The sequence below is a fragment of the Centropristis striata genome, chromosome 15 (assembly GCF_030273125.1).
Source record: "Centropristis striata isolate RG_2023a ecotype Rhode Island chromosome 15, C.striata_1.0, whole genome shotgun sequence".
NCBI classification, from domain to species: domain Eukaryota; kingdom Metazoa; phylum Chordata; class Actinopteri; order Perciformes; family Serranidae; genus Centropristis; species Centropristis striata.
The window spans coordinates 26198725-26223126 of NC_081531.1; the positions used below are offsets into that span (position 1 = coordinate 26198725).

A 24402-nucleotide genomic window follows, 5' to 3' on the forward strand; every position below is an offset into this window, starting at 1 on the left:
TTGATGAAATAAATAAAACACATCAATAAGATAGATAAAGTACAATAAATTAATAAGACAAATAAAATTAAATACATCAATAAAATAAAACAAAATGGTGCACCTCAAACCATGACTATATTTATTCATAATTTTTAAAGTTCACCTTCATAATTTTATACAGCAAAAGTGTATAAACTGATCAATATGTTGGCGCAAAAAAAATGTGCAGAATGAAGCTGCTCGATCTAATTTAGTTCAGAATGTGCACAAATAGTGTCCTGATATCCACCCTGCACCTCAAAGCAATACATGTATTTATTATAAAAACTAATGCCTGGAAGCTTAAAATATACAAAGAAGTTTCACACAGAGACCTTTTTAAAAGAAGGTAACTTTATTCGAATATAGCTTATATATGACGCTAGGTTGGTGGATTTTTCACCTTTAAAATCTGTATCAGTCTCACAAATCACACATGGAACATTTTCTCACATTTACAACTGTAAATCACGTATGGGATGAAAAGCCATGTAGTTATTTGAGGAAATATCAGTCAGTAATTTGCTGCCAGTGGAGCAAATCCACAAAATTTCCCATAATAACCAGTGTTATTAAGTGTAATCCTGTCAGAAGTTTGCTATCCACACAGTCAGCTGGATATTAATGACAACAATACAGAGGACTAAATGGTGCAAAACAACTGTAGAGATGATTTTATTGGGGATATGGTGTTCATGGCTCAAGTGTGAGACCTAGTGGACACACAGAGAACTGCAACAAGACAGCATTTAAAAGTCGAAGACAAAAAGACGACTTTTAGTTCACTGCTGGGTCATTGTATTCAATGTGTACCTTTATCTGACAAAAGGTAGCTGAGTTATACATGTACATGCCATCAAAGTTACAATCTGCAGAGTTCAATATATTTTAATAAAAGCTTTGTTGTTAGATAAGAAACTCCAGTCCTGCAGAACAGACTCCTCTTTCTGCACCTGGATTTTGTCTACCTACTTGTTAACAAAAGCAATTTTCCAAACTTTTATTTGTTGTCGTTGTTCATTGTCTGCAGTTTTTTTCAGAAGTCTAATTTACTGCACAGCTGTTCTTTTCTAACTGTCTCTTTGGTCCACAGTTCAGGTTTGCTGTTAAGACTTTATTCCAGCTCTTCCACCTGAACCTTTTCTTTTCCTTTCAGTTCACTCCTCAGGTCTGACATGTCTTTTGCACTGGAGAGAGAAATGAACAACAGGTGAGAGGAAGATTACAACCAACAGCTTTTATTTATTTATTCCATGACTGTTTGAGTGTTCACCTGAGAGTAATGACAATGATTCCACATGTCAGGTTGAGCTGCTGAAGGATTTTGGGAAAACTTGGTGTGGAAAACTGCAGAAAAACACATTAAATAAATTATTTTTGTTTTTGTTTTTATAGTTAACGAAAAACTAACAAAATAACGAAAACTAGAATTAAAAAAAACATTTTCGTTAACTGAAAAAAATAAAAATAAAAATAAAAACTAGAATTTTTAAAAAATGATAACTAACTCAAACTGTATTGTGTGGTTACAAAACTAACTAAAACTAACTAAAATTATAGTTTAAATGTCCTTGGTTTTCATCTTTGTCAACTTTTTTCATACATTAACCTTTTGGTTGATATGAAATCTATTTCATCTATCTGGTTTTATGACTTAATAAACTTAATAAGACAAAGGAAATAAAGGCAACATTTATTGTGACCTTATTGGATCTGGCACCCAACAAAAACCCCATTACAAAAAAACTAAAACTAATAAAAACTAAATTAAAATTAAGCATTTTCCCAAAAATAAAAACTAACTAAAACTAGCAAACTCCCTCTTAAAAATCATTAAAACTAACTGAAGCTGAAAACAAAAAATCACAACGAAAGTTAAAACTAAAAGTAATGAAATTTCCAAAACTATTGTAACCTTGATAAGATTACATACATGTTGATGTACAACCCTGATTCCAAAACAGTTTGGATGCTGTGTGAAACATTAATGAAACCGAATTTATTGATCCTTTTTGGAGATATATTACAGTAACTGTTAATGAGCAGTACAATACAGTATCTGAGGTGGGTTTGTTTTTTTTGTTTTTTTTAAATATATTTTTTTTTAAATAAAAGGAGAGCAGCGGACAATGAAAAGTGTATTACATACAGATTTTAAAAAATAACAGTTTTGTGCAAAATTAAGTTAGAAGAAATGTAATGTAATATGTAATTAAACCAAAACAATATATAAACACACATTAAATTACGAATGCAGAATTCAAAGTTGATCATTATTAAATGAGTAAAATAACAAAATGAAATGGAAATGAGACAATATCTGAGGCGCTCTTATGGTGAATAAAAATCCTTTATTGAAACAAGGATGTAAAAGTATTTTTATTCACCAAAAGCGCCTCAGATAGATGTATATTTACAATAGAGTTTATCAGTTTGAACCTTAAATATATTGTCTTGTACAGTTTCCAAATTCATGTATGGAAAAAGTGATTTAGCAAATGTTGCTAATAAATAAATGTTGTTTATTTACATTTTAACCCTCCTGAACTCCTGGGGTCCTTTATGACCTCAAATAATTTTCAACATACGATTAATATAGGTTAACTTTCATAGAATTGCTTGAAATTTTCAGCATATGTGCCCTTCTGATCCTTTATAGATAATATAAATTTAAACTTTCTTCATATATTTGTACATGTTTTATAAGTTTTTATAGCACCCATCCTGCTTAGGGGTCAAAAAGGACCCCATGACATTAGACTGGTTTTAGGACATGTAGAAAAAAAATATTACCAACTTTTTTTTTCACCTTTTAAGGCAACTCATGACCAACACATTGATATATAATTTTTCATTATTATTGGTCAATTTTAGTCAAATATACAAAATTGGGCCTCATTTCAGGAGAAAAAAAAGGTAATAAAACCTGATTTTTTTTTTTTCAATAGTTATAGTGAAATAATAATTTCTTGACGAGAATCCACAGAGTAGGTTATGTCAACTTTCAGTGAAACTTATGTTTTGAAAGCATTGTTCATTTTTGGATGACAGCAAAAATAAAAAATAGAATCACACCTGTGGTCAAAAAGGACCCCATGACATTAGACTGGTTTTAGAACATGTAGAAAAAAATATTACCAACTTTTTTTTCACCTTTTAAGGCAACTCAAGACCAACACATTGATATATCATTTTCATTTATTTTTTTTGGACTTATGAAGGGTACAAACCTTGGGAGGAGGGATGCAGCCGGGGCTGTTACTGTAGATGTGGTTCAGAGCTTTCTGAAGGTTCACAGCCTGCTGAGTGAGACTCTGAAGGAACTCAGAGCTTTCCTTCGTCCTGTCGTGCTCCTCCCCGAACTACATAATAAAGGATTTTTAGTGAACGCTATGAGTACAGGGTTCCCACACATTTTCCATTTCAAAGTTCAATGCCATATGAAGGGCCTGCTGGACCATAAGTGAGATAATACAGTACAGATCAACACATATTGGGTTACATGAGTTATTATGGACTTGATGATGCTGCTGTGGTGGTAAGCAAAACTGGATGCTGTTTCTAGGGGGACTCCCCCCACTCTTATCTCTATGTATCATATATGATTTCTTTCTTTTTATTTATTTATTTTTATTTATGTATGATATGGCCCACCCCCTGTGGTTTTTGTTGTTATGGTTGTTTTTGTCTAAGACAGCTCTGTTTGTTCGTTTTTGTGGCTGTCTGTGGTGGTTTGTGTAATGTATATTTGGCTACTCATGATGAAATGCTGTATTTATGCGACGGAACAGAAACTGTACAGCTTTATTTTTTGTAACACATGACATTTCTGACGTTTCTCCAGCCGATTGCTTTATATTTGTATTTATATAATTTTATATTATTTATTAAAAATTATATACAAAAATAACTTAATATTTTAAATGAAAAAATATATATTTGATTTGTTTTTATTTATTTTTAATTATTAGTATATATATATATATATATATATATATCATTTTATATTATTTATTAAAAATTATATACAAAATAATATAATATTTTAAATGAAAAAATATATGCTTGATTTGTTTTTATTTATTTTTAATTATTAGTATTTATAATTGATGTTGATTGATTTCCCAGTTTGAGCATTAGATAAAGGCTGTTAATGATGTTTCTGAACCAAAATGTATATATGTACTGTGTGTGAACCCTGTGGGTAAATGACATAAATAAAACAACAGAAAACATGATATTGCAGCATTTTAAAGCCTACCTGACTCTTATATATGGAATAAGCCTGTTTTTCGTGTTGCAGCGCTGATCGAAACTCTCCTTTACTCTCGTACACAGTGGCGAGCAGGTGATGGCTGCACAGAAGAATGACAACATTTATATAAAGGAAATTAGCACAGAAACCTCTCATCATTTCCTGAAATTGTCTGATTGTAATGAGCTCCGTCTTTGTTTATGAATATAAGAAAACAAAAAACAGGACAAACTATCTCACCACTGTGAGTACTTCAGGGACGTTTCGCCGTGGTATTTACAGGTTGACAATAAGGTTTTCTGTAGGAACTTCAGGGAAAGATCGTACTCCATCAGTCCATAAAGAACCAGACCCAGCATACTCTGAGAATAAAACCCACAAGATTTAAAACTTTATAGATCTTTGTGCAGAATAACGTAGAAACAGAGAGCAACACTTACATCCAGCAGTGCGACCTGTGGATGGTCTTCCCCGCTCAGCAGCAGAGTGAGGTACCGAGCACGATACAGCAGCTGCAGGGAGGTCAAAGGTCGGCCTCCAGCGAAGCAGTACAGCGCCAAGTGAGTCTGGATCACACGGAGAAGAGTACGTCCATGTGAGGTCACAGGTGAAATATTACAGATTATCCTCCACTTCACTGCTTGCTTTCATAGAATCATTTTAGGGATTTTTAGAATTTTTTACTTTATTTAAAAAAAAATGGTCAGAATTCCACATTCAGACACCAAGACCTTTAGAACAGCAGAGGAAAATCCATGCTGTGATTTGGTTTCACAAACTTTTGACATTTTGTATGTTTCTGCATATTTTGTTAGATTGTATGTTAAGCAGTTGTGTTGTGTTGCCTGCTGAGAAAGCCCCTTATTGTCAATACATGGTGGATAGTCACCCATCCTCTGAATGCTCTAGGTCTCTAGTTTGTGGTTGTAAAGTTTCATGAAGAAAATTGAATCCACAAGAGTCTCAGCTTTCCAGTCAGACCCGATTTATGCAGCTCACAGACTGTTTAGGGACCCCAGGATGCACAAATATTCACATACAAGGGGACGAGATAACACATTTTACTGCAGGGGAAAAACGCCCCTAATTTGAATACGAGCAGTCCGGATCGGCTTTTGTCGGGACTTTTTTCGTCCCTGTAGAGAGCAGGGTCTTTTTTCTCCCCTGAAAACAGCCTGGTTACTGATTGGATAGATCGCTAAGCAGGATGTGACGTAGTACTCTACACGACAACAACACGCCACATTTGTAAAAGCCGGCGAAGCAGTGTTCCCAACTTAGAGACTTTGTTGCTAAATTTAGCGACTTTTCAGACCCCCTTAGCGACTATTTTTCAAGAAAGCGACTGGAGACAAATCCAGCGACTCCTTCTTACTCTTCTTAATGAGCTGCACAGTTAGCGATGCCGGTTAATTCACAATCACTATGTTTATGATCAGCAGAGACTCTGTGCATAATTAGCCATGCTGCTTTCAGCTGCTGATGCTGTTCACAGTTAGCGACGGTGAAAACCATACGTCACCTCCAGAGTCTCTAAATCCCTCTGGGGGCTAACTTGAAGTGGAGACACGCAGAGTGAGAGAACTTTTGAGAGGGTGTGGCCTGAGACTTTCCCGGGCGCCACTAGTTGAAACACGGTTAATGAATCCACAAGAGTCTCAGCTTTTCAGTCATACCCGATTTATGCAGCTCAGAGACTGTTTAGGGACCCCAGGATGCACAAATATTCAAATACAAGGGGACGAAATAACACATTTTACTGCAGGAGAAAAACTGCAGGTTCTGCCTCGTGCATGTTACCAGCATAAAGTAGGCATGTCTGTAAAGAGACTGTTTGTGTATGAATGGAAGGTAAAGGAACTCACATAGTCCTGTATGGTCTGTGGGTGGTCTATTCCTTTAATTCTCTCACTACTCAGCACAGCCTTTTCCTGGTGGCTGAGGGCCTGAGAGACACAGAGGAACACGGAGGGAAGCATGAACTTATGAAAACTGTGGGAGAAGATTCAGAACTCTGGGTAAAAAGGTCATGAACTGTGATAGATATTTACGTCTGTATATTCCCCTAGGATGTAGCAGAGACGTCCCAGGAGACGCAGACACATGCACACGTCCTCGTGCAGGACGCCACACACACTGCTGAACAGAGTCAGAGCCTGGCTGATCAGTTCAAAGCCGTCTTTGAGGAGCCCTGAAATCAAGGATAAAAACTCCTGATTGAATGTACAAAAGATAATGACATCTGATATCATATGAAGTGCACTAAATATATATATTTATGTGTGAAAAGGTTCATTCTTAACTAGTTACTACGTTTCTGTCCCCACCCTTTGGTGGCCACAGTTTTCACCTGAGGAGGCTGAAATGTGCCTCCCACTGTACAAAAGTGAAACCAAAACATTCCTGAGACGGAGCCAGAGTCTGCGCAGGAGTGACAAATTATCAAGTCACAGCACCGTTTTTTAGAATCACATAACAAATGAAAAGCAAACTGATCATAAAAAAGAACACTTGAAAAGACATCAGCGTGTTAAGTATGGAAGAATTATCCTATCTTTATTGAAGAGCGTAGATTTTCAGTTTGAGAGCATGATTCTATTCCTTTTCAGTGACACAGCTCCTTCTCGTACTCGGGTTTATTCACCTCATGCTCACATTTTGTGCTCGCACTGAGATTTCTGCTGCTTTCTTTCAAAATGGGTGCGTGAACTCAAAAATCTGATCTAAATTGTGCACTCTGGCTCCGTCTCAGGAATGTTATCCTTGTTTTGTGCAGATTTTTTTTCTAAATTTTACACTTTTACATTGGAGGTCAAGGTCAATAAAGTAAATATTATCATATTATTATCATACTGATTGGTCAGAGATCATGGTGTCACTGTCTGTGAAGTAGCCTGATCTTTGCTGATTAGCTGGAAGAAATCCATGTGGTTCTACGAGCTCACAGAGAGACATGGGGACACCGTTTTGATATCCACTGAAGTTACCAAATATAGTTCTTCGCCCGATGAAGGGTTAAACATATTGACTGTGTATTGTAGAGTCTGTGTTTTTGTGTGTATGTAATGTGTCAGTATTGTGTGTGTGTCTCACCCTGCTGTACGGCCTCCTGTGCGTGTTGTATGAGCCGCGTAGCGTCGGTCGCTGTGGGTTTGAGATGTTTGACGACAGGAAACATGTTGACGACATCCTCCTCTCCAAACACCGGCCGGTGTCGAGACTCAAACACGTACTCCCTCAGCTGCACCTGGAGCAGAAGATTAAATATATAATTCCAGCTTTAACCCTCTGATGACACAACAAGCTGTTTTCACAGCTTTTTTGCTCTGTTTACATGTTACTCACTGTGTTCTTGTATTTCACTGCGATATATAAAATCTATATAAATCTATAAGTCCTGCAGCTCTATGGACTTGGCACAATAATGGCGACAGGTGGGAAGAACTCAAACATGTCTTTGTGCAGAATAACACAGTTACAATGACAGATATCATAAACAAAGTTGAATTTCTCTAATTTTTTTAAAAATTGGAATAAAATAGAATTTATAAAAAAAAAGCCCACAAGAGTCACTAATACTGTCAAAAAAAAGTTTGCTCCACATATTGTACACATTGAAGTATTGTCATGTTTCCAGTCTCTTCTGTCCTCTCCTCTCTGCTCTGTGTAAACAGATTTTCATGGAATATGACCATTCGTCTTAGCAGAATCAATCATGACTTCACAGTGTCACTGAGGAGCAGAATTTAATGTTTTTAACAGGATCTGGTTAGTGAAAACGCTTTATTTTTGGACATATTTTAAATGACACATGTAGATTAAATGATTCTGACAGAAATATCACTATTATGATTTTTAGAGAACCATTAGGAAAGTGCAAACTCTGATCATAACACCTGTTTTTACAGTTTCTTTCTACAATAAATGGTGTATTTTTGGTGACTTTTTAAACAAAACATACTTCACTTTGGTGGGATGGTTACTATTGAAAAGCCTGGTATTTGATGAAAAATATACCTTTATTTGATAGTTGTAATATGTACATGTTTATGTTATTCTCATATCTTTATACTGTTATTTCATATATACGACGTGGCTACGGTATTCCAAGGTAACAGTGAGCTTTAATATAGTTGACAGGGCTTCTGTATTTGGTCAGAAAAGACCAAAATCTTAATGGACAAAACATTAAATACCTTATTGCTGAGGATTTATGAATGCATTTTGGAGTAGAAATTGCTTGTGTGTGTGTGTGTGTGTGTGTGTGTGTTTTAATCTTATAACAAAAAGAAATGTATTATGGTAGATTTCTGACCTGGATGCCCGTCTTGATGGCGATCTCTCTCAGCAGCGAGATCCTCTGCAGGTTGTACTTTTCTATGACTTCATCGATACTTTCACTGGACACAGAGAAGACGAGGAATTAAACATCCTGTCACACAGACACACACACACACACACACACACACACACACACACACACACACACACACACACACACACACACACACAGACACACACACTTGTAATATTTATTCATGCACACATAAAAAAAGGTACAAGGGTTCTTGCACTAGGGACATAAATACTGCCAGTGCAGTTGACAATAGGAGTGGGTCAGTTACAAGGTGCCCGGGCGGCTGAACACAGTTACATATATGATGACCTACAGGTCAGATAAAAAGTAGACATCATTCAAGGATACAGAAAACCTCATCTCCTCCAGACTGAGCGGCTTCCAATAATAGCCGATACTGGGCGCTACCTCACTAACTGTTTAGCTCTTCTTTTAGAGAGGCCCTCAGACCATCTGAAGGCCCCCCACAACCAACTTGTGCACATGCCCCAGACTACCAAATATAAAAACTAAAAGTTTACATTTGTAGCCTAGCTGAGAGATAGTCTGCTGATATTTCATCACTTTGGTTAGGAAGGCCTCTTCAAGGCTGTAATCAAAGGTAGAGCCGACCTCCACAATGAACACCTCTCTGTGATTTACAATAACAACAACAACATCAGAGCTGTACCATTAGAGAACAATGAGACATTATTACACAGGCTAAACTATGGAAGTAAATCTCTGTCATCGGAGTTTGAAATAATTTTGCGGTTGAATTTTTTGCAGTTGAATTTTTTGCAGTTGAACATTTTGCGGTTGAATTTTTTACAGTTGAATTTTAACGTTGAAAAACATTCAGATACATAATTTCAATGCATAAATATTCAGTGCTAGAAATTCAACGTCTTTTTTATTTCAAACTCAGATGACACAGATTTACTTCAATACTAAACATACTCAGCTTTACAGTAGAATGCTTATACAGCATGATGGAGGACCTGACACACACACACACACACACACACACACACACACACACCTGTGTATGGTGTGGTGGTAATAATCTGCAGCCTCGGTCCTGATCTGTCCCCACAGCTCACAGGGTGTTAGTCGAGCCCACATGCTGTCCGTCACTGAGGCGACTCGACTCCCGTGGCTCCGCCGCCGCTTGCTCCTGCGGCGGGAGAGCAGCTCGTCAGAGCAGGAGTCGGGTAAACAGGAGGAGGAGCTCAGGAGGCAGTTCAGGAAGTGACTAACAGCAGCTGAGAACGCTGCAGGCTCCACATCCTGACAGAGAAACAGTTGATGTTAGAACAATTCCTGCTCGAATGCAAAATGTTATTATAATATTTTTCTTAGTGATGTCATTTGAGCGATCCACCTGCAGATAAGTCCTGAAGATGTGTTTTGCACTTCTGATGATGACTTCACTGATAGAAATTCTCTGTGAGGAAACATTTGATCAGTTATGTTGCAATAAACAAAATTATTGTCATTTTAAGACCATTTAATGCCACTGATGGAATGATGATAAAATAGCATAATCATTTAACTAGATATCTGTCAAATAACTTCTTTTTAATTTTTCAGTGTGAAGTACATCATCATCTTCTGAGTGGAACAAAATGCATAGAACTCCTGCTCATTTTAGGGATCATTTATACATATTTTACTCGACCCTTTACTAAATAAGAGTGTTAAAATCATATCAATGTTAAACTGAACTCAGGATTAAGAGGTAGACAGCTTTATATAAAGGTTTAATAGTTAATGCTAGGTGCAGTCAGCACCTGTACATGACAGAGTCTGTCTCTCTCCTCCAGACGGTCCAGCTCCCTCAGCAGGGCGCCCACGTATCGAACATTCACGCCCCGCTGGTGAAGCACTGAGGTCAGCGTCGCTCCGTCCATCGGCACTGCTGTGTGGTCGAGACAGTCCTTCAGCTAGCACACACACACACACACACACACACGAGCCATGGATGGATTACTGAACAGGCCAAGGGATCCAAAGTGCAAAGAGACACAAAGAGTAATAACTATGACAAAGGGGCAAAACAAATCCAAAGAGACACAAAACAACTACAAATAGATGCACAATGTCTTCAAAAAGGTCTAAACAACAAAAAAAACAACTAATAAGGGCACAAAACAACATCAAGGAGACGCAAAACAACAAAAAAGAGACACAAAAAATCAAAAGGGCAAAAAAAACAACAAGGAGACACAAAACAACAAAAAAGACACAAAACAACAAAAAGGACACACAAAACAGCAACAAGGAGACACAAAACTACAAAAAGGCACAAAACAACAACAAATAGACACATAACAACAAAAAAGAGATGCAAAATATCCATAAAAAGACAAAAAAATGGTCGTCAAACAACAACAAAGAGACACAAAATAACAACAAGGAGGCACAAAACAACTACAAATGGGTGCAAAATGTCTTAAAAGACCCTAACAACAAAAATAGATGCAAAACATCAAAAAGGGACACAAAACAACAACAAGGAGACACAAAACAACAAAAAGAGACATAAAACAACAAGGAGACATAAAACAACAACAAGGAGACACAAAACAGCAACAAGGAGACACAAAACAACAAAAAGTCACAAAACAACAACAAATAGACACGCAGCAACAAAAAAAGAGATGCAAAATATCCATAAAAAGACCAAAACAACAAAAAAGGGACGTCAAACAACAACAAAGAGACACAAAACAACTACAAATGGGTGCAAAATGTCTTAAAAGACCCAAACAACAAAAATAGATGCAAAACAACAAAAAAGGGACACAAAACAACAACAAAGAGATGCACAGAGACCACACCAAACCACAGCAAGATGAGAAGTTAAGTAGGGACAAAGAAACAAAGAACAACAACAAAAAGGGGCTAAATATTTTTGAAGTCTGAGTGTTGATAGATGTGATCATTGTTGAACTCACCGCTGCTGGTATCTGATTGGACAGGAGAAAAGCAGCAGCGTCCCACAACAGCTGTCTCTGTCTCTGAAGCTCCTCCACACACTCAGAGGGGAAACGAACGCCTGAAGAAAAGACATACACACTCCAAACTGATTTCTTGTAAAACATTGTAAACATGGCTCTTCGTGTTCATACCTGGAGAACAAACGTCAGGATTGAAGCGGATGTCAAAGCCTGAGTCACTCACTGATCCCACGGCCTCACAAGCTTTCATGATTATATTTCTTCTCTGAGATTCTACAAAACAATCAACAGACCATTGAACAACTTGGACTCCTTCCTTAGACTCAGTCATCAGATAAAGATGAATATTTGCACAATTTTTGGGTTTGTTGTATTTTCTCATTTACCCATGCGAGCAGCGGCTGTACCTTCATTCCTCTGCTCTGTGGCTTCTTCTTGTTCTTGCGGTTGGATGACCCCCTGGGACAGCATCTTCACATAAAGTTCATACCTGCAACAGAAAACACAAGGTGATAGGGACAGGATTCTTTTATCATTTTGAGAAAAAATGAGACTTAAAAAATGTGAAGTGCCTTCTCGATCACCCTTTAATGGAGAAAACATGAAATGATGAGCCCCCCCATGATAACCTTAAATGGAGAAAATGTGATAAAATTACCACTATGCAGCCCTTTAATGGATAAATAGTGATGAAGCAAAGCAAATTGGCTAAGTGGTCAAAAGTGCCTTTTTCCAGCTGCAACTTGTGGCCAGGGTAAAACCATCCCTCTCTCCTAGTGACCTCGAGAAGGTTATTCATGCTTTCATTTCCACAAAACTAGATTTTTGCAACTTGTTGTATGTAGGTTCAGACCAGCGCTCATTGCGACGCCTACAACTGTGCAAAATGTTGCAACTCGTCTTTTAACAGGCACAAAGAAACGGGAACACATATTCCCAGTTCTGGCCTCTCTGCACTGGCTTCCTGTCCATTTCAGAATTGATTTTAAGATCCTGATGTTTGTTTTTAAAATTTTAAACAGAGTGGCCCCAGCATATTTAGCTGAACTCAACCAGAGCTCTGAGGTCTAATATGAGTCCTACCTGGATGTGCCTAAATGCAGCTAACAACTAAAGGCCATGGATCATTTGCAGTGGCTGCCCCTAAGCTGGGAACAGTTTACAGCTGCATATCCGGTAGTCAGAGACTTTTAACATTTTTAAATCTTCTCTTAAAACTCACTTTTTCTTCCAGGCTTTCCAACCTGTGCGAGAAGAAAGTTCTTTCTGTGTGTTGTATTGTACATCTCATCTCATATATTACTAGATTAAATTGTCTTTTTTAATTCTATCTTTGATTTTATTGTTATTATGTATCTTGTTATGTATCTTTTGGATTTTTTGTTGTTATTCATTTATGGAAAGCACTTTGGTCGAGACCAAACCGCTAAACGTCCTTTTTTATATCTATACAAAGTTATATATAACTTTATTGACACGTTGCTGTGGATACGCATTGTTCTGCTTCTCCCCTGATGACAGCTCGCCTTGTTAGTGACCTGTCAATCAAAGGTAGCCCCGCCCCAAATCATACGATTCTTTATCTTCTATTTTCTTCTAAATGGGGCCATTATTAGAACTATTGACATCAAATTGTCTTGAAAAAGATTTTTTTACTAACGTTTAAGAGCATAGTGTTGTCCTAAAAAGAATTTCTGAGGTAATAAATCAAGTGCATTGAAATTAATGGACAGAAATATTTTTCCAGCCAAACTTAGCGCCCTTTGCAAGAACAGAGCTCTGCTGCAAGAAACTCTGAATGAATCTGCTGCTACTCTTTTTGCCTCTATCATTTTTGAGTCTTAGTGTTTAGTTGAGATTTTGGTGCGTGTGTTGTTGGCAAGTTAGGTGGCTCTCTGCCGTCTCATCTGGCCTTGGGGCTTTGAAGCTGGCTAATTGTCCACTACAAAGTGCCCTAAAGGGTGCCCTAAAATAGAGTAAAAATGATTAAGTGACCTCTCGATCGCCCTTAAATGGAGAAAATATAACAAAGAGCCCTCCAGGATGCCTGACAGGAAAACACGAAAAAGGATGAAGTGCCCTTTTAAGTGCCTTTACACCGAGAAAATGTGATGGAGTGCGCTTTAGGGTGCCTTTCAGTGCCCTCTTGAGTGCCCTTAAATTAAATAAACTTAATAAAGTTCCCTGCAGGGTTCCATTCTAGTAGGAGAAATAAAGAAAATGCAATGAGGTGCCCTCTAGGTGGCACAACAGGTACAGTGCCATACAGGCTGATGCTGCTAGAAAACATTCTGTTTTCTTAGCTTTTAGACTGAGTCTGCCACTCAACACTCATCAAACAGTTTCATTTCTCCTCTTCCTCACCTGTGCTGGACGAAGGCCTCTATCAGCTCCGGCCTCAGGCTGGCCAGGCCGTGGCGATGTCGCCATGGGTAACCGAAGCTCTGACACTCTGTTGGCACCTCCTTCCTCTCTTCCGTCTCTGAGAACTGGAAGTTAAGGTCGGGCGGTAAGGTGCGCAGAAGGTCCAGGATGTAGGCTCTGCCGTCGTTACCCAGGATGCCTTTGGTCTCGATGCCGGAGCAAAGCTCCACAGGGTTGTTGCTGTGGTCGAGCAGCTGGTGACGCTGAATTCTCAGAGGTTTACTGGTTTTATCTAGAAGCTCGAGAAACCTGAAATAATGTTGAGGAAATTAGACACAACATATTTGATCTTCAGACTTTGTTGTGTTTAGTGAGTGTGTGCGTAGGGTTGTCAAAAGTATCGATACTCAAACAGTATCGATACTAAAATGTCGTATGCAGATACGATACTCATTTTCAAAAGTATCGATACCCCGCCGACCTTTCGTTTCAAACTGACCTATTACTGATGTTATCGTGGCCGGTGGCTCGCATTAATGTTGGCCGTGTTATTATTAGCCATTAGCCGCAGCTAGCAATTAAAGGCTGACATCACGTTAATGATTATAAGCAACGTAAATAAATAAATAAATAAATCAGGCACGTAGTATGCCCATATTACGTTAATTGACACAGTGTCAGTATACATAAGCATAGAATTAATAAGTTTACAGAAATGTTGGTGACTGAAAAGTGTTATTTTCTCTCTTGAAGTCCCAGAATGAAGCAGAGAAAAGTCAACTTATCAAGCTTACCTAATATTGTGCACAGCATACAACCTCAAAATATTGTTCTAATTGTTATTGTTTATTGTATTTATTCATTTTTTTGCACTACCTCAGACCTAAAGCTTGTTAACATAGTTGCAGTTTCTTTTTGCACAACTGTTTTTTATTATAAATATTTAACCTGTGGTTCTGTTCATTTTTACATGTTGCATTTTTCTTGTTAATAATTTTGGGGTCTTTGTTTTTATCCTTGTGGTATCGAAAATGGTATCGAGTATCGAATATTTTCCGGAGTATCGGTATCGAGTTGAAAATTTTAGTATCGCGACAACCCTATGTGTGCGTCACCTGGGTTGTGTGACGACAGTTTCTCCGTAGTCATTAGAGCCGTAGACGACGCTCTGCTCCTGGTTTTTCTCCAGAATCCCAGGGACGATGGTCTGTGCAATAACACGGATGCCTCGATAATCCACCACAGCTGTTCCAAGTGTGTGAAGCCCCTCGATGTCCACAGATGAGTACGCCTGCAGCAGAGCAACAGGAGGGATTAGATAAGATCTATTTAACATCAGCAGAAACGTACAACCCTGATTCCCAAAAAGTAAAAAAAAAACTGTAAATAAAATAGAACTCCATAATTTAGTAATCCATTGTGAGCATTCTTGGGGCACTGTTGTAGAAATAATCAATATCAATGTAAGTGTAAGCTGTATTTACAATACTTTCACAGCTTCATCTTGCTGTTAGACAGACTTTTCTGATGGGGAAGTGAAGCTTTGTATTACCGTCTTCTGCTCTCTTCAAAACCACCAGACTCCATTGACAAAAACAGTAATTTTACCTTGCAGAACACAAAGGTTGCCAATCCATTAATACCTCTATCTTTTGATTTGTTCGTGTTATTCTGTAATTTTGTTGTTTAAAATGTATTTGGAATGCACAAAACTAGCAAACTAACTAACTGATCAGGGCAGTGGCAGACCTGAACCTCATCTGCAAGGTAAAGATTACTGTTTTTGTCAAAGGAGTCTGGAGGCTTTGTTCCCTGTCGTGCATGTCAATAAAACCTTTTTTTCACTAAAACAGGCAACTAAAGACTAAAAGTCCGTCCTGATTGAAATACTTTTAATCAAGGTAATAATAAAGGTAAATTAAGGTTCCTACACCTTTTCCTAAGTTAAATTATTAATTCAAGCACTTTTCGAGCACTTGTGGTTGCTTCTTACTCTTGGTTGATTGCATTTATTTCCCCCCCCAAAAAGTTGTGTGTTTTGCAGATTATCTTGCTGAACAAAACATACCAGTATCATCGACATTGAGTTTATTTTCTGCCATAATTCAATACTTTTGAAGCACTTTTCAAACACTAAAAACGCCACATTACATTCAAGTATTAACAAAGATTTCCAGCACCCACAGTAAGGCTACGTTTACATGATGACGGTCTGAACAGAAGACGCAAAAGTGGCGTGGCGTCTTCACTTTTTAGTCCGCGTTTAGACGAGCGTTTTCAGGTGGAAATCTGCTGCATACAGGGACGCTAAAGTGTGTTTAATTGGATTGGGTATGCATGCCAGGCGGCATGACTTAAAGTGATAAGAGCATCTTTGGGCATGTGGAAGTTTTCATGCCACGCATTTTCATCAGCTACTCCTTCCACAAAGTTCTCCACCATCCACTAGATCTCCCAGGTCTCGTCCAAAGCCGTCAAGCTCGCCTCCCACCAATTGGTGCATTCAAAATGTGATAAAGGTAATTCCAGATCCTTCTCTGTTCACTAATACTATCTGTACATATCCTGTACATTTGGTGGAAAGACTCCTGTAAGTTTATTAGAGCTGCCAGAGCAGCTTGAAGGTCCGACACATGGAAATAATCCCACATGTTTGTTTATTTCCCTGTACTGGAGCATGTATGTGACGTAAACACGTACGTGACGTGAGCAGATCTGATCAGAGTTTTGTGTCTTGGCAGTGTAGACGGACACGATACGGTGGAGCGGATTACAGTTTTACACTCTAGAGGCTGGTTTCACATTTTTGCGTTTTTTAGCCCCCAATAAACGCCGTCACTGTCCAAACGAAAGGCACTCCCCATAAAATATTTTGTCGTTTTTACCCGCAAGCGTCCTGGTGTAAACAGGGCCTAAGGATCTACCTGTGCTCCTCTCAGGTCGCAGGTGGCAGCAGCGTGAGCAGCACTGTTGCCCCCCAGTGGCCGGTAGTGCTCTGATATGTCGAAGCCGAGGCTGAAGAACAGGTTGTTCCAGATGAACATCTGGCTGCGAGGCTCCTCCCCCGGGTTTAGCGGCATGACGTTACCGTCGATAACGGCCACAGCTCCTCGTGCTGCAGCCGCAACAAAGTCTCTATTGGTCTGAATGGAGGGATTACAATGTTAGTGAACAATTTCTCTTCCTTTGGTTTTATAGATGTGGTACACGACAAAGATGATCAACTAATAATATGAGATAAGATACATAATTAGATACAGCTAGGGCTGCAACTAACAATTATTTTCTTTATCGATTAATCTGTCGATTATTTAAACGATTAATTGATTAGTTGTTTGGTGGTGGAAAATGTTGAAAAATATCAATCAGTGTCTCTTGTTTTGTCCACAAACCAAAGAGATCTTCAGTTTATTGTCATAAAGGAACAAAGAAACCAGAAATATTTGCACTGAAGTAGCTGAAATCAGAGAATTTGGATTTATTGTCTTTAAAAAACTGTTGAAACCAATTATTCGATTATCAAAATAGTTGATGATTAATTTAATAATCGAGTATTGATTGCAGTCATATTGCAGGGAAACTGCATTCAGCAGCAACATTTTATATGCATGTTTGTGTTGTAATATCAGAAGTGTAAATAGCAGAATGTGATTGCAATTGATGGCAGCAGCTGCAAACCAGAACTCGCCCCTGAATATCAAACTTAGGTTATAGCCGTGTCGAGGCAATCATAGCTTTTCATTCTGAATCGCTGAAGAGCAACACAATCTAACCTCAGAGCAGGAAGAAGAGATGATAATCTAATATCAGTACAGAGGAAGTACAGAAGAAGAAGAGATATTTTGGTAGCACTTTAGATGAGGGAACATATATTCAACATTAATGAGTTGTTTATTAGCATGCAAATATGTAACATATTGGCTCTAAATTAGTCATTATTAAGTAGTTATTAATGCTTTATTCTGCATGGCCTTATTATACAACCAGTAAGACATTAACTAAGAGTTTTCCCTCAATAACCTCAGAATTATTGATTTTTAGTAGTAAGTAAGGAAGTTGTTGTATGTGAGCTATGATCTTAATATGCTTCACTTTGTATGGACTTTATAAGTCTCTACATAGCGGTGAACGAAACCATGGAAACGGCAAATAGCCACCTTCTGCAGACTTTTGACGTGACTGGTGGATGATTGGATGAGGATTATTAGATTGTAATGTCAATCATTACTCTACAAACGGGTCACTACTGGACTAACATTTCGTTCATCGATATGTCGAGATTATAAAGTCTATACAAAGTAAAGCATATTAAGATCGTAACTCATATACAACAACTCCCTTGCTTACTACTAATAATTCTGAGGTTACTGAGGGAAAACTCTTAGTTAATGGCTTACTGGTTGTATAATAAGACCATGCAGAATAAGGCATTAATAACTACTTAATAATGACTAATTAAGCGCCAATATATTTCTTATTTGCATGCTAATAAGCAACTAATTAATGTTGAATATGTGTTCCCTAATCTAAAGTGCTACCGGAAGTGTTCTCACCTTGAATATGCTCCTCTCTCTGTGCAGACGCTCCTGCAGGGAGCTCCTGGGGAGTTCTCTGCTTCTCTGCAGCTCCTCGTTCCAGTCACGACTCTGTTGTCATAACACACAAATAATCCCAATCAATTGACTCTATATGTCCCATAAATCCTTTGTTTTTGTGTGCATGTGGATACATTCTTCTCTCTAAATTCTGTTCTTTACTGCAATGTGATATTTCTTTGTATTTCCTCTGTTTTATGTCTGCAACCTGCCCAGCTGTGTGCTCGTCCTGGCCCATGCGACTGGTGTGCGTCTCCTCGGCTCGGATACAGTCGAGGGTGTGGTCTGCAAGACGGGCGGTCCAGGTGAACACCTGGAAAGGTGCTGCAATCCGCTCGTAAGGGTGTTGTTGGACTCTGGTAACAGAAAGCGACAGTATGGCTGTGAGGATTTCTGAATTTTCGATCTCATGTTACTGAACTGACTTCCTTCACATGCCGGATACAAACAGTGTTACTTGTTGTTGTATTAGCATGTAGTATGCAGCTTGTTTGCTCACCTCTTCTTCTGCAGGGTGCTGAAGGTTTTCCTGAAAGCGGGGCTGACTTGACTCAGCAGCTCGACGAGAGAGTGGCAGAGGATTTTGGGAACGGCAGGTTTCGGATTGAAGTTGAAGGCAGTTGACCTGCAGCAGTCAGAGCACAGAACACGATCGCTGACAAAAAGGCCTCTTCATAAAAACAGTTTACAATGGATAGAAGGCGTTTTTGCTTTGGTGGAATTATCTGTTATTTTGTCTCTGTTGTCTGTCTTTGAGGGTGGGGGTCACTATCTGATTGACATACGTCACTATCTGCGTGCGTAATTCGCTAACTGTGTATGTAACCTCTCTCTGTGCATTTATAGATTAATCATGCAAGATGCTTTGCGATAATGATCATGGGCTAATATTGTCTATGATTGTCAATATCATAGAACTATGATTAAACTAAATACATTTACTCCATCTACTTAAACTGTCTGCCCTTAGAGTAAGATTCTATAATCACAGAAAGATGTATTTTATGTTTTATGTTTTATTGTTTATTGCAAAATCTGTGTCTCCAATAATATCTCTGCAGGTCATATCAAGGCAGGAGTTTGTGTTTTGAAAGTTTTGAAAGTTTAATTTTTTTTGCATTTGTCAACTGTTGAGACTTGCAATTTACACTACATTTTAGATTTATGATTGATTCTTGTTTTTAATTTATTTATACAAACTAAAAAAATTATATTTTCTATATAATCTCGCCCAGCCCTACTAAAACTCTTCAATATTTTTAGCTTTGCACACTTGCAAATGACTGAGAAGTTGAACACTCACTGGTTGAGGTAGAATCCGCGTGTAGACGACGTAATGTTGAGTTCTCTGTTCTCCATCGTTAGGGCATTAAGGTACATTAAGTCTCCGTGCATCTTCCTGTTTCCTGGAGGAGGGTTCCAGCTGCTCATGGTGAGAACCCGCAGGCACTGTAACGGCTGCAATAAAACATTTATTAAAGTCACACTTCACGATAACTGAGCGAATGTTTGATCAAATGTTAGATATTAAACCAGTCAGATTTTCTATTATAACAGCAGATTTCTCACCTTCCAGTCATCTCTAAGTGGCTGCAGCGGAGTAAGAGGTCGCTCCTTACATCCGGGGAGGATGTATTCTGGCGGGCTGCAGTCAACCGACTCCTTTTCAGAAGCTCGCCTGTTCCCCGCACTGTCGCTGTCTGAAGGGATCAATATGGAGGTGAAAAAGTCAAAAGATTACAGACGGAAACCCTCAGAAAAACTTGAGGAGGTAATGACAGAGTGATATTACCGTTGTCTCCTCTGGTGTAGAAGGTGAGGTAAGAGAGTGAGCGGCAGTTCACTCCGTTGTAAGCATCTGCAGGGTCGAGGCTCCTCAGAAGGTCACGGACATGTCTGAGATGAAGACGAGCATCACGCACCGTGTAAGAATCTGCAACAAGGTCACAAACTGGAACCATGTGGCTTTTCTCTTGCAGTACAAATGGGCTGTTTTGTCCTGTTGTATGTGAATATTTCTAGTTTTAAATGTATTTGGAATGCACAAAACTAGCAAACTAACTAACTGATCAGGGCAGTGGGAGACCTGAACCTCATCTGCAAGGTAAAAATGAAGAAAAAAAAAAGAATGTTTTTGTCAAAGGAGTCTGGTGGCTTTTTTCCCTGTCGTGCATGGCATTAAAAAATGTTTCACTAAAACAGACAACTAAAGACTAAAAGTCCGTCCTGATTGAAATACTTTTAATGGTAAAGGTAAAGGTAAATTAGGATTCCTACACCTTTTCCAAAATTAAAATTATTAATTCAAGCACTTTTCAAGCACTTGTGATTGCTTCTTACTCTTGGCTGATTGCGTTTCATTAAAAAAAAAAAAGTTGTGTTTTGTAACTTGTGTGTTTTATCTTGCTGAACAAAAAATACAAGTATCATCGACGTTGAGTTTATATTCTGCCATAATTCAATATTTTTGAAGCACTTTTCAAATCCTAAAAACAACACATTACATTCAAGTGTTAACAAGGATTTCCAGCACCCACAGTTAGGATCTACCTGTGCTCCTCTCAGGTCGCAGGTGGAACCATGTGGTTTTTCTCTTGCAGTACAAATGGGCTGTTTTGTCCTATTGTATGTGAATATTTCTGCTTACTGGGGGTGCAACCCTGGGCAAATTAGTAGACTTTTTTTCCAATCTCTGTTATGTTTGGCCTTCAATCTGAACAACCCAGAGGGGGAATGGGTGTTAATAGTGAAGCTAAAAAATGGCGGTCTCAACGTTGTCCTCGGTCTTGTTGGTCAGGAGAATCCGTCCCCAGGTCCTGACGTTTGAGACCAGCAGAGAGTTGGTGCCGCTCTGGAACCAGTTTTCCGGGCCGAGAGCCGGTTCTTTGGCTGTCAAAACGCCAAGAACTGGTTGAAGACTCGGCACCAGCCCTCGAACTGACTGTAAATGGAGGACTTGTGATCCCGGCTCTGTATTGGAGGTAGTAACAGAGGTTTTAAAATGGCAAGACTGTTCGAGGCGGGATCAATGTGAACCGGTGGAGCCAGCAACACCCAAAATATGTGACCCTGTATGTGATGTCTAATTGCTGCTGTGTAAATTCTCCTCCAGTACATTTTTAACTGCAGAAACAGGCCTCTCACTTGAGTCCGACAGGAATCAAATCATGTTCAGCAAAATGCAGAAAAACTTTGCTTGAGTACGTAGAATCAGCGAGAACCCGGTGCTGAGGAAAACATCATGCCCAGACCCTGTGCCCAAAAACGGGCACCCCACAGTTCCCCATCACAACAGGCCCATAGCACTGAGCTCTCATATTATGAAGGTTATTTAACACCATCCAGCCCAGGCTGCTGATGGAGACATTGAATTAAACACATTAAATACTTCACTGTTTACTTTATTTAGACAATTAAGTAATTTCAATTATTAATTTTGTTTGGTTAGTATAGATTGTTTATTTTAGTGAGTTTATTCTCCTGATTTGCTTTGTTTGTAAATTAGCTGTAGTCTTTTGTGTTTAATGTTTGTTAACTCCCTCTTGTGTTTATTATGGGCTGATCACCCACTATATAAGTTCCCTCTTGTATTTAGTCATCAGGTCTGTTTGTCTTCTGTAAGTTTGTTCAGTTGACCGTTATACAGTTTTGTTAGTTTGACCTCTTTTATGGGCCCAATTCTTTATTACTTTGTTTGAAAATTTTGTTGCTTTATACTTTGAGTAAATAAACACCCTTTTTTGAATATACTACCTGTTGTCCTCCCTGCTGACTGACTCGATCCCTCACAGGGCGCAAAGGCCACCTTGGCTGTGAATTGAACATTTTTTCACAGGGCATAAAGGCCAAATTGCGGGGCAACGACGGCCATGGCCGTTGTGGCCATCGTGAAATTCCCACCCTGGTCCTGATCCAGTTTTTCATAGTGTTTTTGTAGAATCTTTAATTTTTCCTATCAGGTTTTGTTCCTCCCTTTTGGAGCTCTTTTAGTTTGTAGGTGTCATTATTTAATAGTTTCCCCCCCTGAGAGTTTAGTCAGTTTTTCCCCCTTATCTTAGATCAGGACTTATATATTTAGTTTTTTGTGTAGATAGATTCAGTGTTTATCCTGGAGCGACTTTTCTGTCAGGTGTTTCATAGCCCTTTTCTTTCACTCTGTGAGGACTTACCCTGCTGCATTCTCTGAATAAAGAAACTTTTAAGTTCATCTGCTCTGCTCTGAGTCCTGACTTGAGCCCGGCCTGACAAGAATAAATGTTGTTAAATGTTGACGGGCTGAGTAACTAATGATGATAAAATGGCCAAATGGTCTTTTTAAGAGTGAAGTATTTCTTGAATACCTGTTTGGATAAGAGATCAGCCTCCAGCTGTGAGGTCCAATAACACTAAACTGAAGTACTGGACTAGTAAAGCAGAAAGAAAATGATGATGCACTCACCCTCAACCACCTTGATCAGCGCTCCGTCCTCCATGCCCTGGATGGAGCTGAGCTCTGTGAGGCTGTCGAGCGCGACGCCACCCAGCTGGAGGGAGAAACATGTGCGGTGGCAGGTGATCTCGTGCTCCATCAGCACCTGGTGAAGCTCCACCACTAACATCTGGCCTGACACCTGGGAGCGGAGAAGAATTGGATCGATTCAGAGAGACGTCAAGATACAGTAAAATATCTGTAAGAAAATGCTGACAGTAGCAGAGCCCAACCTCGAGCTCAAAACTCTCTGCTCCAGGAGGCTGAATCCTGACAGCAAAGTCTGTCTCTTGGAGATCAACGATGTCGCTGAGTTTCCTTTTGTCAGCGTCAGACGGCTGTGGGTGATCACCCTCAGGGATTTCTTCACTTTGACTTGGAGGCACTGTCGACAACAGAAGAGACAAAATAAAGGTGGGAGAAAGATTGTAGGCTGTGTGATATGGAGCTTTCCCCCCAGGATCAACATTTACATGGAAAAATTAAAAATAAACTATTATTACATTTCAATGCAGGATGATCACATGAGAATTAACCTCTTCAACTCCCACTTCCTTAGCCGACTTTCAGTCTTTCAGAGGCTCGCAGGCTCATTTTAAATGCCACAGTGAACACATCAATGTCATAAGAAACTAAATACCTTTTACACAACATGGCAGCAATTTATGGACTATTATACCAAATATTATCCCATGAAAAATTAACTATTTCAAATTAAAATTTTAGTTTTGAAATTGTAAATTTTAGAACACTTGACACCCTCCAAGTTGTATTATTACTATTTTAATCTCTTTCTTTTCTTTGTAATACTTGTTGTTTTGGTATTTGATTTGACTCCACCTGGGTTTTTGTTTTTTTATTGCTTTTATTTTTCTACTATTATTCTGTTCTTTTGTGTTGATTTGAAGCATAAATTAACATGTATCTTCTTTATTTTTGTATGTGAACGAAAGGAAAAAACCCAATACAGAGAAGTTGAAAAACAAACAAACTAGAAGACCTTTTTGTCTTGTTTGTCTGGAAGTATGTGAAGAAAGGTTTCAAAGTTAGGGTAAATTTTAGTAAGGTGAAAGCTAGCATGTCAATTTTCAAAGGGGTATCTTGACCTCTGACCTCAAAATACCTCTAAATGAAATGTGTACCCATGAGTCTCCTCTTTACAAACATGCCTACTTTAGGATGATAACATGCAATTTTGATTATTTTGCCCCATTGTAACTGAATATTTGTGCATCCTTGGGTCCCTAAACAGATTAAATGAGCCCAATTTTCAGCATTTCTGCATTCAGAGGATGGAGGCTTTACACACTATAGACAATAAGGGGCTTTCTCAGCAGGCAACACAAGTGATCACCATAGAATCGCACAATGTACACAAATCTACAAATTGTCAAAAGTTT

General features: G+C 38.7%; 1 protein-coding gene across 1 annotated transcript in view; it reads right to left on the bottom strand.

Annotated features, from left to right (window-relative positions):
• Nucleotides 1-227: 227 nt before the first annotated feature.
• LOC131987262 (clustered mitochondria protein homolog) overlaps nt 228-24402 on the bottom strand; it is a 28518-nt gene continuing 4343 nt past the window's right edge. The window contains exons 4-30 of the mRNA XM_059352449.1: nt 23236-23387; nt 22973-23144; nt 20327-20467; nt 20104-20234; nt 19838-19992; nt 19034-19159; nt 18743-18890; nt 18493-18585; nt 16864-17082; nt 15055-15230; nt 13940-14248; nt 11962-12065; nt 11747-11848; nt 11573-11673; nt 10406-10558; nt 9997-10059; nt 9655-9902; nt 8592-8676; nt 7370-7523; nt 6328-6467; nt 6142-6222; nt 4717-4842; nt 4517-4638; nt 4283-4376; nt 3252-3383; nt 1295-1368; nt 228-1208 (exon numbers count right to left, since the gene is read on the bottom strand). Coding sequence (XP_059208432.1) covers nt 1136-1208; nt 1295-1368; nt 3252-3383; nt 4283-4376; nt 4517-4638; nt 4717-4842; nt 6142-6222; nt 6328-6467; nt 7370-7523; nt 8592-8676; nt 9655-9902; nt 9997-10059; nt 10406-10558; nt 11573-11673; nt 11747-11848; nt 11962-12065; nt 13940-14248; nt 15055-15230; nt 16864-17082; nt 18493-18585; nt 18743-18890; nt 19034-19159; nt 19838-19992; nt 20104-20234; nt 20327-20467; nt 22973-23144; nt 23236-23387 — 3674 coding nt within the window. The 3' untranslated portion in view covers nt 228-1135. The remainder of the gene's footprint in view (nt 1209-1294; nt 1369-3251; nt 3384-4282; nt 4377-4516; nt 4639-4716; nt 4843-6141; nt 6223-6327; nt 6468-7369; nt 7524-8591; nt 8677-9654; nt 9903-9996; nt 10060-10405; nt 10559-11572; nt 11674-11746; nt 11849-11961; nt 12066-13939; nt 14249-15054; nt 15231-16863; nt 17083-18492; nt 18586-18742; nt 18891-19033; nt 19160-19837; nt 19993-20103; nt 20235-20326; nt 20468-22972; nt 23145-23235; nt 23388-24402) is intronic.